Genomic DNA, 14,266 nt, shown 5'->3' with positions numbered 1-14,266 from the left:
TAAGCAGAGCTTTGGATTAAACCACAATAGCAGGGGGCATTACCAAGATACTGAGTATGTCAGTTTCCAGTCCTGCTATTCATTCTCTACACCAGTGTGCAAACAGGATTTCATCTCCATATAGTTCAGCCATGTTGATCTTTTCAGCTCTAAAAGGTCCTGACATCAGCGGTAGGTGTGTTTGTGTGTGTTTGTGTGCGTGTGTGCGTGTGTGTGTGTGTGTGCGTGCGTGCGTGCGTGTGTGATTGTGGGTGTGCGATTGTGTGCGACAGACATCTGACCACAAACATTAAGCACACACAGATTTACCTCTAGGATTTATTCATTAGTTGTAGAACAATGACGTTAGTCAGCAACCCCCAGGCATCGATCCAAAAACAAATAGTATCTCAGGTATGAACAATCTCTTCAGATTCATTAGTGCATTGCTTAGCAAAAAGAAAATGTCATTATTGTCATTATTACCATTAAATCGTTGATTTTGTGGTAAATATGGGTAATATATTTACACTAATAATAACAGTAACAACAATAAGAATTATATAATAATCTTAATAATAATTAATAGCTTTGATCTCTGCTACTGTTGTTAGGCACAGTTCATTTTAATAAGCTCAAAGACAGGTTCTAAGAAAGCGCCTTCACAAAAGAGGAAAGAAATCGAGAATGAGTGAAAAACGAGGCCTGCAAAGAGAAGAGACAGGTAGAACAAGTCTGCCCCACATTACATTAATGGGGATTTGAGAGACAAACCAAGACAAATGATCAATAAAGTTCAAAAGGTAGGATACCGGGGTTGGGAAGCAAGAGGAGAAACAAGTGAAAGCAATAAAAGGAGCTTGAGGAAATCAATTAATCTCACTTTAGCTACAGAAAACCACAATCGTCCTCAACTTCAATAACATTCACGGTCTAGTCAAGACATGGCTCTCTGAAAGGAAACCTCAATTTAGCAGAGTAGTATAATGAGGAAAAACAACAGAGGATAATACTTCATTGACAACATAAAATGTTATACAATTCTTATAGCTACCCCTTTCACCTCTCTCTCTCGCTCTCTCGCTCTCTCTCTCTCTCTTAATCAACCTCTCACACCAAATCATAATAGGCCTACTATATTTCACACTATAGAGTTAATAAAACTACACCACTATACTATTCTACCTAATATGATTATAGAAGAAGCTACAAATATTATTTTGTTATAATTTTCCCTCCAGCAGGAGCCAGTCCTGTTTGATAATGCATTCATATATTTTACTCTATACTATATTATAGGCTGTACATCGCTGTCCTGGGTCCCAAACAAACAAATGCTACCACTCATCACATGTGTATGTGCATCTGCTACATAAAAAACAATATAGATATTAAAAAACATTTGATCAAGTTTTCTGATGAAAAGATCTGGAATTCGGAAAAACAACCACATCATATTAGGAAAACAATTGGAATGCAATTCAATGTCTCAAATTGAAATGAATGTACATTGATCTGGAATTAGTTCACTATTTGTAGGTAGATATTGCAAGACTTTGTTATAAGTCGTTCTTCTATCCCCCAAGTCAGGAATTGCTATCGGTTCGCTAGAAAAATGAGCATGTCATGACACAAAAGGCAAAGTTCAACCTCGATGTAGAGCAATCAGACTCACAACAAAAGCACTAGGTGGTGCTACAGAGACCCATTGGTCATGTTTTGCTCTCGTTTAGACCTTAATTCACTAATGGACGCTATTGTGAAATTCACTGAGTATACAAAACATTAAGAATACCTGCTCTTTCCATGACATAGACTGACCAGGTGAATCCAGGTGAAAGCGATAATCCTTTATTGATTATCACTTGTTAAATCAACTTCAATCAGTGTAGATAAAGGGAGGAGACAGATTAAAGGAGGATTTTTAAGCCTTGAGATAATTGAGGCACAGATTGTGTATGTGTGCCATTCAGAGGTTGAACGGGCAAGACAAAATATGTACTGTATGTGCCTTTGAACGGGGTATGGTAGTAGGGTTATCCCACGTTCGACAATTTCCTGTGTGTATCAAGAATGGTCCACCACCCAAAGGACATCTAGACAACTAGACCCAACTGTGGGAAGCAATGGAGTCAAGATGGGTCAGCATCCCTGGGGAACGCTTTCGACGCCTTGTAGAGTCCATGCCCCGACGAATTGAGGAGGGAGGAGGCCTTTCTAATGTTTGGTACACTCAGTGTTTATTTCTGTGCTTTATATTAGACATTGTTAAACTCTTATCAACCTCTCACTTTCTTTCTCTCACATCCTCTATGGTTTTATTATAGGTTCATATATAGTTGCATTTACTTACATTATTATAATACAGATGTTTATAAACATAGATAATGATAATGGTCACAATCTTTCTTTTGATATTAGTAGTAGAAATAGTAGTAGTAGTAGTAATTGTAGTTATAGCAGGACTGTGGCAGCTGGTTTGTGTGTGTGTGTGTGTGTGTGTTGCATTTAGTATAAGGATACCAATAAACATCAGAATAGAATGTAAACATGTAGTGCAGTAGGTAGGCTACATAGGCAGCATGTATTATATACACCCAGTCACAGTCAGAAGGAGAAAAGTAAACATTTCAAAACAAACACAGTCTTTACTTCATCAATCTACTCCATCGCTGTATGGAAAGCTCTTTTGGTAACTATGAATAGAAGGAAGATACTCTACCGGTAAGCAGCCATGTGCTACAGAATATGAACACTCGAGCTAATTAGCAATCAAAGGAGGATCATAGGTCTCATGGAATCTGCAAATAGGCTCTCATTCTTCGTAGTAAAATGGGTGATTTTTTTTATATTCTCAGTCGTAAATATTTCTAAATGATGGAAAGTTATGGATTTTCTTTGTTACCATGACATTTTAGTCAAAAACATAAAACAACAATTCAAGTGTTTTTTTTATGGATGCTGAAGCCTATGACCTGGACATTTATACACACAACAACAAAAAATATGCTATCTAGCACCTACAGGGGTTTTTCGGCTGTCCCCATTGGAGAAGAACCCTTTTTCGTTCCAGGTAGAACCCTTTTGGTTCCAGGTAGAACCTTCTAGAATCCATGTAGAACCCTTTTCACAGAGGATTCTACATGGAACCCAAAATAGTTATACCTGGAACCAAAAAGGGTTCTACCTGGAACCAAAATGGGTTGTCCTATGGGGACAGCCGAAGAAACATTTGGCAACCCTTTTTTCCAAGAGTGTAAGGGTAGTACAAGAATGCTACTGCAGAGGGGAATCTGAGATGTTACAGTATGTACAGTTAAGTCACAGAACCTTCTTGAATGATCTTCAGATGTCTCAGATTTCCGTCCTCGTACCCACAATTCTTGCCTCTCAAATACAAACGATGAATAAAATGATAGAACTAATCATACAGGAATACACATCTCATGAAAGACAAACATGGTTAAGATTTCAACATTTGTTTTTCCAGGACTTAGAGAAAGAAAAATGTCTATACAGTTTAAGTATAAATCTCTATGCATATACAATTTGTTCTTGATTCTTGTGTGTGTTAGTGCTTGAAATGCATCGTATTCTTTTTCTTCTGAAACAGCAGCACCCTTTCTTATAGACCCCCTCACCTCTCCTCCTCCCTCTTTTTCTTAGTGTGTAAATAATGATCATATCCCTCCCTCTCTCTCTCCCTCGTTTAAAATATCTGTCTTCATCTTAAGCACAGCATCAATTGTGAATCATCCTCCACCCATCTCGTTTTCTTTCCTTCGTTCATTCCCTTCTTTTTCTTGATCTCCTAAATATCCTTCCTTCCTCCCCTCGTCCATCTCTCCTCCCACACTTCTGTGTGTGCACGTGTGTGTGTGTGTGTTTGCATCTGTCTCTGTGTGTTGGACCTACGACAGAGCCAACCCCTGCTCTGTCTATCCCCCCCTCCCCTCCCCTCCCTCCCTCATCCCTTACTCCCCCCTTCTAGCATGGCGAGGCACTCATGTGCATGTGTTGGTGGTATCGGGGAGGGGGCTGGGCAGAGGGGGGCATGGCCATGGGCATGGACTGGGGAGGGGGCCCGCTGGGGTGAGAGGACATGGTGTGGTGGCTGGAGTGGAGGGGGTGGGAGGACATGGAGTGGTGGGGGTAGGAGGAGGAGGAGGAGGACTGCTGGTAGCTGGCGCCCGATGAGGGGCCAGAGGACGGGGCCTGCTGCTGCTGCTGCTGCTGCATGGAGCTGCCCTTGGGCGGCGGGGGCGGGGGCGTCTGGTTCAGCTGTATGGAGATGTCGCTGGAGACTTCAGACGCGCTGCGGCCCCTCTTTGGAGGAGGCCACGACTCGGGGTGAAGGTATTGGCCGCTGTAGTCGCTGCACTCGGACAGGCGGGGGCGGTAGAGGGATGGGTGGGGCCGGTACATCTCCTCCTCGGCGTAGCGCTTCATGAAGAGGTACACTGACATCACCCCAGCCCCCTGGGAGAGAGCAGCGCATGCACACTATGAGATACCATGACTCATATTAATGCATGACTTGAAACTGAGACACCATCATAAAGAAGTCATAAGTGACACATTGGGCCATCATACATACATCAGGCACACTGAACCACAGCAAAAAGAAGTCTAACTAAAAATAAATCATATTATATAAAAATGACATACAGTACTAGGCCATGAAATACAATAAATACTGGAACATTTAAAGGTCCAATGCAGCCATTTTTATCTCAATATCAAATAATTTGTGGGTAACAATTAAGTAACTTACTGTGATTGTTTTCAATTAAAATGTTACAAAAAGAAAGAACAATTGCTTCTAAGCAAAGAGCCATTTCTCAAGCAACAATTTTGCTAGGACTGTCTGGGAGTGGTCTGAGTGGGGAGGGGAAAACTGAGAACAACTTTCTTTCTGATTGGTCTATTAACTCATTTATCACCTAGTGATGTCACCAGGCAGGCCAAAACTCCATCCCACCCAAACAGGCTGAAATTGCATGCGGTCTTTTCATACAGCCCTTACAGTAAAAGGGCATTGTAATAATTTTCACAATTTAACAGTATTATTCCAACCTCACAATGTGGAAATATATATATATAACACATGAACATCTCATTTTTGACTGCACTGGGCCTTTAATAAAGCACAATACCCCTCAATACAACAGGATGTAATATAGCATCCTGAAAGATCTCTATATATTTTTTTGAATCAATATAAAAATATGAAACATTTTAATAATATTACATGCATGCGTTATTTTCAACTGTGGAATATATTATATGATGCACAAACCTCTTAGTGTCTTAGCAACCTACCCTGCAATGCACTGAAGAGACAATAATTCTCAGACTCAACCAAACCGCTCCTCTGTGTAATAACTCATTATCAAAAATGCATTCATGTTGCGCCAAACATTTACACCTCATCCACTATTCATGGCCGACATCTTGGTACAACATCCTTGAAACTTGAACACATCGGCGCTGGCGCCAAGCGCTATTCCCTCTCCTCTTCCTCCTGCCGCCGCAGAGGGGCTGGAGAAAAAGAAAAGCCCTCTAGCGAACTGTATATTCATGTGACGACAGTGGCGTTTTAAGCTGCCGCTGCGACAGAGCTGTCACCCTAAAGTGTGCGCTATTAACATTTATGAATATTGACGCGAGATGGGGGGGGGGGGGGGGGGGGTAGGGGGGGGATCCTAACAGTGAAGTACTGCGCTAGACGTTGGTTAGCAGTTAGCAGAGGTTAGTAGTTAGGGGTCGGGCGCTACGCTAGCAGGCGAACGGGTGTGCTGACCTCTTTGAGGAGGAAGGAGCTGGCAGCGAAGGCGAAGGACCAGCCGTAGTGGTAGTGGAAGAAGTGCTCGGGCTCACGCGGCCGGTTCATCACCTCGTCGTTGATGCTGCTGATGTAGAGGACCAGGCCCACCACCAGGCTCAGCCCTGAGAAGTGGGAGAGGAGGGTGATGGAGAGAAAAAGAGAGGGAGGGAAACGGGGGAGAGAGGGGCAGTGGAGAGGCATAGAAGCAGAGAAAGACATGGGTAGGAGTAGATGGAAGAGAGAAAGGTGGAATGGAGAGTGGGAGAGAGGAGGGGAGAGAAAGGAGGAGGGAAGAAGAGGCGAGCCAGTGGAGGGTGAGAGGGGAAGAGGAGAAAGAGAATGGAGAGAAGGAGTGTACAGGGTTGGGAAGATTATATGAAACAGTGAGCGAGAGAGAAAGGGTATCGTAAATTAGAATGAGAGAGGGAGAAAAGGGTAGAGGAAAGAGAGAGGAAGGGACAAACGCCAGGGGCAAGAGTGGATGGGGGAATGGGTCAGAGAGTGTGAACATGAAGGGGAGGGTGGGTGGTAGGGAGAGCGAGAGAGAGATTTGGAGACAGGAGGATACACAGTGGGCAAGATGGAGGGAGACAGTTGGAGATGAAAAGAGAGGTGGAATGTTTATATGAGTACATCTCTGACTGCTTGTTGCCTTGGCATCCAAATAGATCCTCTTGACATAAAGGGTGAGACAGCTGGAAAGTGGGACAGTATGTGGCCTATAGTCACACCGCTGGAATGGGATCAAAAACACCATATTTTGAGCCAATTTCAGTAGTCTACTCAAAGGGCATATGATACAGACAGGAGCTTTGAGGAAAACCCATTGTTCTTGTTCTTTTATGAGAACATTATTTTATGAAAACAAGAATCATAAATTATAAATGGTAAAATGTGATTACATACACTGCAAATGACCATCCATTGCTACTACTACTACTACCATGGCTGTATTACACTAGACTAGCTAAATTACTGTCACCCACTGCAAAAAAAATCATAGTTTCTCAAATGTTTTCTGTTAGCCTTCCAAAAGCCACCATTTTTGCTACATGTTTCTGCATTCACACGGAAAAGAGCTCGTTTGGCCAAACATTTGAGCACATTTCCCCTGACGCATTAAAAAAACAACAAGAAAACAACCGAATAAGGTCCTCAAAACTTCCTCTTGAACCACAAATTAGCCTCATTATACTAAATGGAAACCAAATCCCAACCACTGCCTGTGAATCTGCGATAAACAAGGACAACAGACAAGAGCAGTGGTGGAAGAGAAAGAAAACCTAATTAAAGGATGTGTCTGTGCTTTTCCCCAGCCAGCCAGCCTCGGCTGCTGCTGTCTCTGACCCTAAAATCCTCCTCCACCATTAACCAGCACAACAGCCCCACTGCATAATCAACCCTGACCAGCACCACAACAACAACAACAGCAGGCTTGAGCAGGCAGCAGTAACAGCAGCAGCAGAGGCCAAAGCTCTTGAGAACCAGTGACCTGGCTTCCCCTTACTGGGTCAGCAGGGGGAGCTGTGTGGCTAGCTGCTGCTAGCTCCTCGCCTCGCCTGCTTCCCTCTCAGCAGCAGTCAGCCGTTCTGCGTGGGCGTGCTAGAAAACACTGTCCCTCTCTGAAGAAAGGCAGGCTGCACCGGAGCCAGTTTGAAGCGTCGTCCATTCTGTTTCTTCAGAATGGTTTGGGTTAGGAGAAGGTGTATGGAGAGCTGATCCTGAATCGGGATGTGAAAACGTTTTGTTTGCAAGGACATTTTTAGTCATTTGTGTTATGAAATTATGATGGAATTGAATTCCTTGGCAACCACATTTTTATAGAACAGACATTGAGAACAGTGTCATGCAGAGAAACTAGAGAGCTGTCAGTTTGTTGAAATGGCTTCAAAATAACAGAATATTTTCTCAAGTCCAGTTGATTTCTCAAGTCATTTTTGAGATCCATTACCTGAAGCTGTCGTGATTTTACAATATTTGAAGTTTTATTTATATATTTTTTTTCTAAACTCACAGCCCAGAAAGTTTCCAGTTTCAAGTTGTATAAGTCGTATGTACAGGATACGCATGGTCTACACCGTCCAACGACAGGCTTACTTGCAGGTTCCGTCTCGACAATACAACAACAACAAGAAATAATAAAAGATAAGAATACGAACATAAAGTAAATGGCTCAGTAGAAAATAATAAACAGAAAATACCTTTCATCGAGTTAACTACTAGAAAAGCTTAACGTACTCAATTTGCGCCTGAAACGGTGCAATCGTTCACTGCTGCAGGTCAGTGACAAGTAATAAGAACAAGATGGGCACATAACTGCTCTGTCAGCAGAATCTCATGCTAGGCTAGCATCTGTGAGCAAGACATGCAATACCCCCCCAAAAAGAAACTGATGTAATCTTATAGACAACTGAGGATCAGGATAAACTGTTAGCCAAGCCACTAAATCAAAAAACAATCAGGAGGGTTCCAGACCCAGATCACACAGAACCTATTTTACATACCATTGGCAGCTTTCATCAACCAATAAGTATCTTGAATATTGAATATCAATAAAACAACAGCCAATGGGAAACTTTTATGTGGCACCTTACCAGAGAGGATGAAGAAGATTCCAGAGATGAAGGCCAGGATGGTGCGCTGGGGCCGGATGTGTCCGATGTTACTGATGACGAAGGCGGTGAAGACGAAAAGCAGCGAAACCATGGGGAACGGTGTGGCCGTCCGTACCATCTCTGATGTAGGAAACAGGTCAAGAGAAAAACGGAAGAGGGAAAGATATATTGAGATAAGGAGGGAGAGTTAAGTTCAACACAAAAAATACATCGTTTTAACCCAAGTTTCAGTGTCCCACTGGGATAATTAAGCCGCGTTTAGTGAAAAAAACGTTGTGACTGTCACGCCCTGACCATAGAGAGCCTTTCTATTTCTCTATTTGGTCAGGTCAGGGTGTGATTTGGGTGGGCAATCTAGTTTTCTTGTTTCTTTGTTTGGCCGGGTATGGTCCCCAATCAGAGGCAGCTGTCTATCGTTGTCTCTGATTGGGGATCATACTTGGCAGCCCTTTTCCAACCTGTGATTGTGGGATCTTGTCTATGTGTAGTTGCCTGCGAGCACTACGTAGCTTCACATTTCATTTTTTTGGTGCTTTATTGTTTTCTGTGTGTTTCACTTCTCAAATAAAAGATGATGGAACCATACCACGCTGCGCTTTGGTCCGACAATTCTTATATCGAGCGTGACAGAAGATCCCAGCAAAAACGGACCAAGCAACGTGGCCAGGAGGAGTGGACATGGGAGGACATCCTGGACGGCAAAGGACCCTGGACGCGGATTGGGGAGTATCGCCGTTCAAGGGAGCAGATGGAGGCAGCAAGAGAGGAACGGCGACGATACGAGGAATTAGAGCAACTACGGAAGCCCGAGAGGCAGCCCCAAAAATACATTTGGGGAGGGGCACACGGGGAGATTGGCGGAGTCAGGGTTTAGACCTGAGCCAACTCCCCATGCTTACCGTGGGGAGCGTGTGACCGTTCAGGCACCGTGTTATGCGGCAATACGCACTGTATATCCAGTGCGCATTCACAGCCCGGTGCGCTCGTTGCCGGCTTCCCGCATTTGCCGGGCTAGAGTAGGCATTCAGCCAGGACGGGTTGTGCCGGCTCAGTGATCCTTGTCTCCGGTGCGTCTCTTCGGCCAGGATATCCTGCGCTGGCTCTGCACACGGTGTCTCCGGTGCGCCTTCACAGCCCAGTAAGCATCCAGCCAGGACGGGTTGTGCAAGCTCTACGCTCGAGACCTCCAGTTCGCCTCCACGGCCCGGTCCGGAGCCTGCAGCGACGGTCCCCGGTCCGGAGCCTGCAGTGACAGTCCCCGGTCCGGAGGCTCCAGCGATGGTCCCCAGTCCGGAGCCTCCAGCGACGGTCCCCAGTCTGGAGTCTCCAGCGACGGTCCCCAGTCCTGAGCCTCCAGAGAAGGTCTGCAGTCCGGAGCCTCCAGCGACGGTCTGCAGTCCGGAGCCTCCTGCGACGGTCTGCAGTCCAGAGCCTCCAGCGACAGTCGGCAGTCCAGTCTCCAGCGACGGTCTGCAGTCCAGAGTCTCCAGCGACGGTCTGCAGTCCAGAGCCTCCAGCGACAGTCGGCAGTCCAGAGCCTCCGGCGACGATCCACGGTCCGAAGTCCCTGGTGACGATCCACGGCCCGGTTCCATGGAAGCAGAGGGATCAGCGAGCAGAGTGGGGTCTACGTCCCGAACCAGAGCCGCCACCGAGGCTAGATGCCCACCCGGCCTGTCCCCCATAGAGTCAGGTTTTGCAGCCGGAGTCCGCACCTTTGGGGGGGGGGGGGGGGGGGGGGGGCTTTTCTGTTGACACTGTCAATGATTTATTTAGAATTCAAGGAACACTTAACCAGCATGGCTACCACAGCATTCTGCAGCGATACACCATCCTATCTGGTTTGCGCTTAGTGGGACTATCATTTGTTTTTCAACAGACCCAACACACTATTTGGGCTATAAGGGCTATTTTACCAAGAAAGAGAGTGATGGAGTGCTGCATCAGATGACCTGGCCTCCACAATCACCTGACCTCAACCCAATTGAGATGGTTTGGGATGAGTTGGACCGCAGAGTGAAGGAAAATCAGTCAAGAAGTGCTCAGCATATGTGGGAACTCCTTCAAGACTGTTGGAAAAGCATTCCAGGTGAAGCTGGTTGAGAGAATGCCAAGAGTGTGCAAAACTGTCATCAAGGCAAAGGGTGGCTACTTTGAAGAATCTCAAATATAAAATATACTTTTCTTGTTTACTACATGATTCCATACGTGTTATTTCATAGTTTTGATTTCTTCACTATTATTCTACAATGTAGAAAGTAGTAAAAATAAAGAAAGACCCTTGAATGAGTAGGTGTGTCTAAACTTTTGACCGGTACTGTAAATGAATGCACAGTACATAACACTTGGAGAAAAAAACATGAATGGTCTAAATTGTTATATAAGTGTACGAACGATTTGTAACTGTTATGTTTTAGCTGCTACGCAAACCAATAACTAAAGCTACGTGTCTTTTTTTTATGTCTGTCTGCTTGCGCTGCAGTTATTTGTTACCTCGTCTATTTGTCTATTCAGTACTGCTATGTTACTTGTATTATAGTCTGACACTTTTTCTTCTAACTGGGTTTTCCTGTTATACTTTGCTACCCGTGCTGCCTACTTTGTTTCTCGTGCTATTGCCTGTCCTACAATGTTTTGCACTGTTGCCGTAGATCTCCTATCATGCAGTGTTGCGATGTCTCTATTGTCGTGATGTGCTTTGTCTCTGCCTATTTTGTGCCTCGTGCTGTTGTTGTCTGCGCTTAACAGTGTTTGTGCCATGTCGAGTTGTTGCCATAGGTCTCTCAACGTGTAGTATGGTGGTATCTCTCCTGCTTTATTTCCACTGTCTGTCTGCTGATGTATCTGTGCGGTTGCCAAGTGTCTGCCAGGCCGTCTTTGTAAATAATCATTTGCTTTTAATTGACCTGCCTTGGAACAGAAAAGAAAAATGAAAAATATCATGAGTGAACACTTGAATTATACAGAAAAAAATCTTCTTCTCTTCCTTTCTTACATGACTATAAAGTCTTTATGAAGTTGTTACAGAGGTTGACTTGAATTGAGGTTGGGAGCAATTTTGTACAAAAATAAATGCTTTATGTAATACTAGCCCCCACCATTCTAATTCAATTGTTTTACTTGTCAATCACGAAGAAAGGAAATCATATAAAATAAGGATGAAGTAACATTCATTCCCAAGAACACATTTCCTGCATCAGTTTATCATTCCCTACAGGTTGTTATGCCTGCAGCCAGCTGTACAAAGCAATATACTGTAGTAAAGGTAATGTCCTTTGTCGTGATGTGTCAGGTCCCATTGTGGTCTATATAGTCCAATTTTGAGCCAGAATATTCTACGGTTTACAAGGTTTCCCAAGTTTCCATATCTTGAATAATTTAAATAGTTGTTAAATAAAGAAAAGGGAACCTCAGCAGTGTTCAACACAGGTTTTAAATAAAAGAGGTTGGGAACTATTTTGCCTCACCATGTTTCCTGGATAGAGCCATAAGGTGCATAAAGCAATGACACAATGACATGCAGGGGTTATTTTCCTGCACGCTGTTGTCACTTACTTAGTATATTCGCAGTGTTTTCGGTCACGATGTCGATCTCAGCTTCAGTGGTGAAGTATTCCGATGCTACACATCTCCCCTTTTCAGGTCCTGAGAGAGAGACAGAGACAGATGAGCAGAAGAGACACTTGGGGTGGAATAGAGAGTAAGTCATTAAACTGGAATTTGGACAGAGAGCGGGACACCTAATCAGAGTGGCGCAGAGGTGAACAGTCGGCGAGGAAAGCCACATTCCACACGACAGCAGCATCTTCCACCTTCCACCTAATGTACCAGGCACCAGCGCAAACAACGCCATTCTGCTGGAGGGCCACCAGTATAACTCTGGCTAAAGGAGCGTGTGTGTGCGTGTGTGTGTGTGTGTGTGTGTGTGTGTGTGTGTGTGTGTGTGTGTGTGTGTGTGTGTGTGTGTGTGTGTGTGTGTGTGTGTGTGTGTGTGTGTGTGTGTGTGTGCACATTCTTCCTTAAGCGTACCTTTCAACCTTAAGCGTTCCTTTCAATGCCTCTGAGTCATGGGTAACAATCATTGTCTTACGTCAGATAGTGCGTCGATTCCGCCTGCACTGATCTGTCAAATAAAATGTATCGTCGGACTACAGTAACTACACTCTGCGACCACTACACGCTGCACCCAATACACCCCACGCCCATTGCCATTGAGCGTACTTGTAACAGTACGACGTCCATTAGCATTATGTCACTACATGCACAATGTCACTACATGCATTATGTCACTACATGCATTATGTCACTACATGCATTATGTCCAGTGGTGGTCGGTGCCGTTTAAGATGTGGGAGGAAAATTTTAGTTTTTCATGAGCATGGCCTTATTTATATTACAGCATATTGGATGACTGTCATTCATATTCCACTCACGCAGTTCAGTGTAACAGCGATAGGTTAAGGCTACTACATGATACTCAGATTTTCCCTCTACCCATCATGAGGTTTCTACAACCTAACCTATGAATGAAAGTTTACAATGTAGGTGCACACAAGTCGAGAGAAAAATGTGAGGTGACAGGCATTGACACATGGACAGGTCTACAGTGACACATTCAATACCGCCACTCTAGCCTGCATATAGCTTATTTAGGGTGTAATTATTAGTTTAACAGTTGCAAACAAGAGTTTGCGTTTAAGAAACATTTTTCAACAGAATCGCCCATGATCACACGTAACACAGTTCACTTTCATAGCAGTCACGTTGTATTACTTCTCGCATCTATGCGCTCTACACCTTTCACCTTTTCTCTTTGCTTGTGGGATTCAATGCACAACACATCAGCTGTATGTGACCAGGCAAAAAAACATTTCCAAGCCAAACCATATCATAACCGCTACTCACAGCCTACATCGTTTTTACCATATTAGCTAAAGTGACATCATTGTCAACATAGCTAATAGAACTAACGCGTTACAATGATGCACTAACATTACAGTTACAGTGTACAGTCACTAAGCAGTTTAGCACTTACACTGGCAGGCCAAGGTGGCATTAAATTAGTAAAACCAAAAGCTTACCTTGATTTTGAAAAGTTCCAGTGTTGTGTTGGATAGTCATAGCCAGCTAGCTAACATAGCATCCCTCTGTTTGAGCAGGGTGTTTGAGTAGGCTAAACTAGCTAGCTGTATTTGCTAACTAAGCAAGTGAAACTGAAAGCGATTTTTTATAAATTAAATCTCTCTCTCTCTCTCTCTCTCTCTCTCTCTCTCTCTCTTGCTTCTTCTTCATTTTGGAAGATGGTCCTCCCCTTCCTCCTCTGAGGATCCTCCACTGATTACGTCACTACATGCACACTAGCTAGCTAGCTAGTACACACTAGCTAGCTTGTACACATATCTGTTGGAGCCAGACCCTATTGAACCCAACTCTCGTATGGCACTACTTGGTAGGTGTCGTGTGTAATCAATGTCACTACACGCCATGCCCCACATGCCCCCCCCCCCCCCCAGTCTGCAGTCCGCAGATAGACCCTCCTCGATCTGTCTCGTATCTCGCAAAGGGTAATCCGGCTACAATGGGCTGCCATAAAATTATAAAGTATAAGCAGTGATATAGACATAATGACGAGATGATTTTATCTCCTCTCTAAAAATTTGTTGTCCACAAAGCAGAACGGCAGGCTGTCAAGCTCTCGCCTATTAAATTTGGATTGGAGGATACACCTCGTTACTTTCATTATTTTGCGAATAGTCGATGAGGAGTGTTGACGTCAACTGCCTGTATTCAATGGAGAGTGAGATGCTAATCTCATGAATATGCATAGACCTTCTTGAATTTCAAG

The 14,266-nt window shown here is 44.1% G+C and overlaps 1 protein-coding gene across 1 annotated transcript in view; it reads right to left on the bottom strand.

Annotated features, from left to right (window-relative positions):
• Positions 1 to 304: 304 nt before the first annotated feature.
• Positions 305 to 14,266, bottom strand: part of LOC106588444 (voltage-dependent calcium channel gamma-7 subunit) — a 44,996-nt gene continuing 31,034 nt past the window's right edge. The window contains exons 3-6 of the mRNA XM_014177453.3: positions 11,977 to 12,066; positions 8,401 to 8,541; positions 5,783 to 5,928; positions 305 to 4,458 (exon numbers count right to left, since the gene is read on the bottom strand). Coding sequence (XP_014032928.3) covers positions 3,967 to 4,458; positions 5,783 to 5,928; positions 8,401 to 8,541; positions 11,977 to 12,066 — 869 coding nt within the window. The 3' untranslated portion in view covers positions 305 to 3,966. The remainder of the gene's footprint in view (positions 4,459 to 5,782; positions 5,929 to 8,400; positions 8,542 to 11,976; positions 12,067 to 14,266) is intronic.

Source organism: Salmo salar, chromosome 27, assembly GCF_965601325.2.
Source record: "Salmo salar chromosome 27, fSalSal1, whole genome shotgun sequence".
NCBI classification, from domain to species: Eukaryota; Metazoa; Chordata; class Actinopteri; order Salmoniformes; family Salmonidae; genus Salmo; species Salmo salar.
Note: the sequence above shows the minus strand (reverse complement) of the source record. Positions and strands in the feature narration are given on the sequence as shown.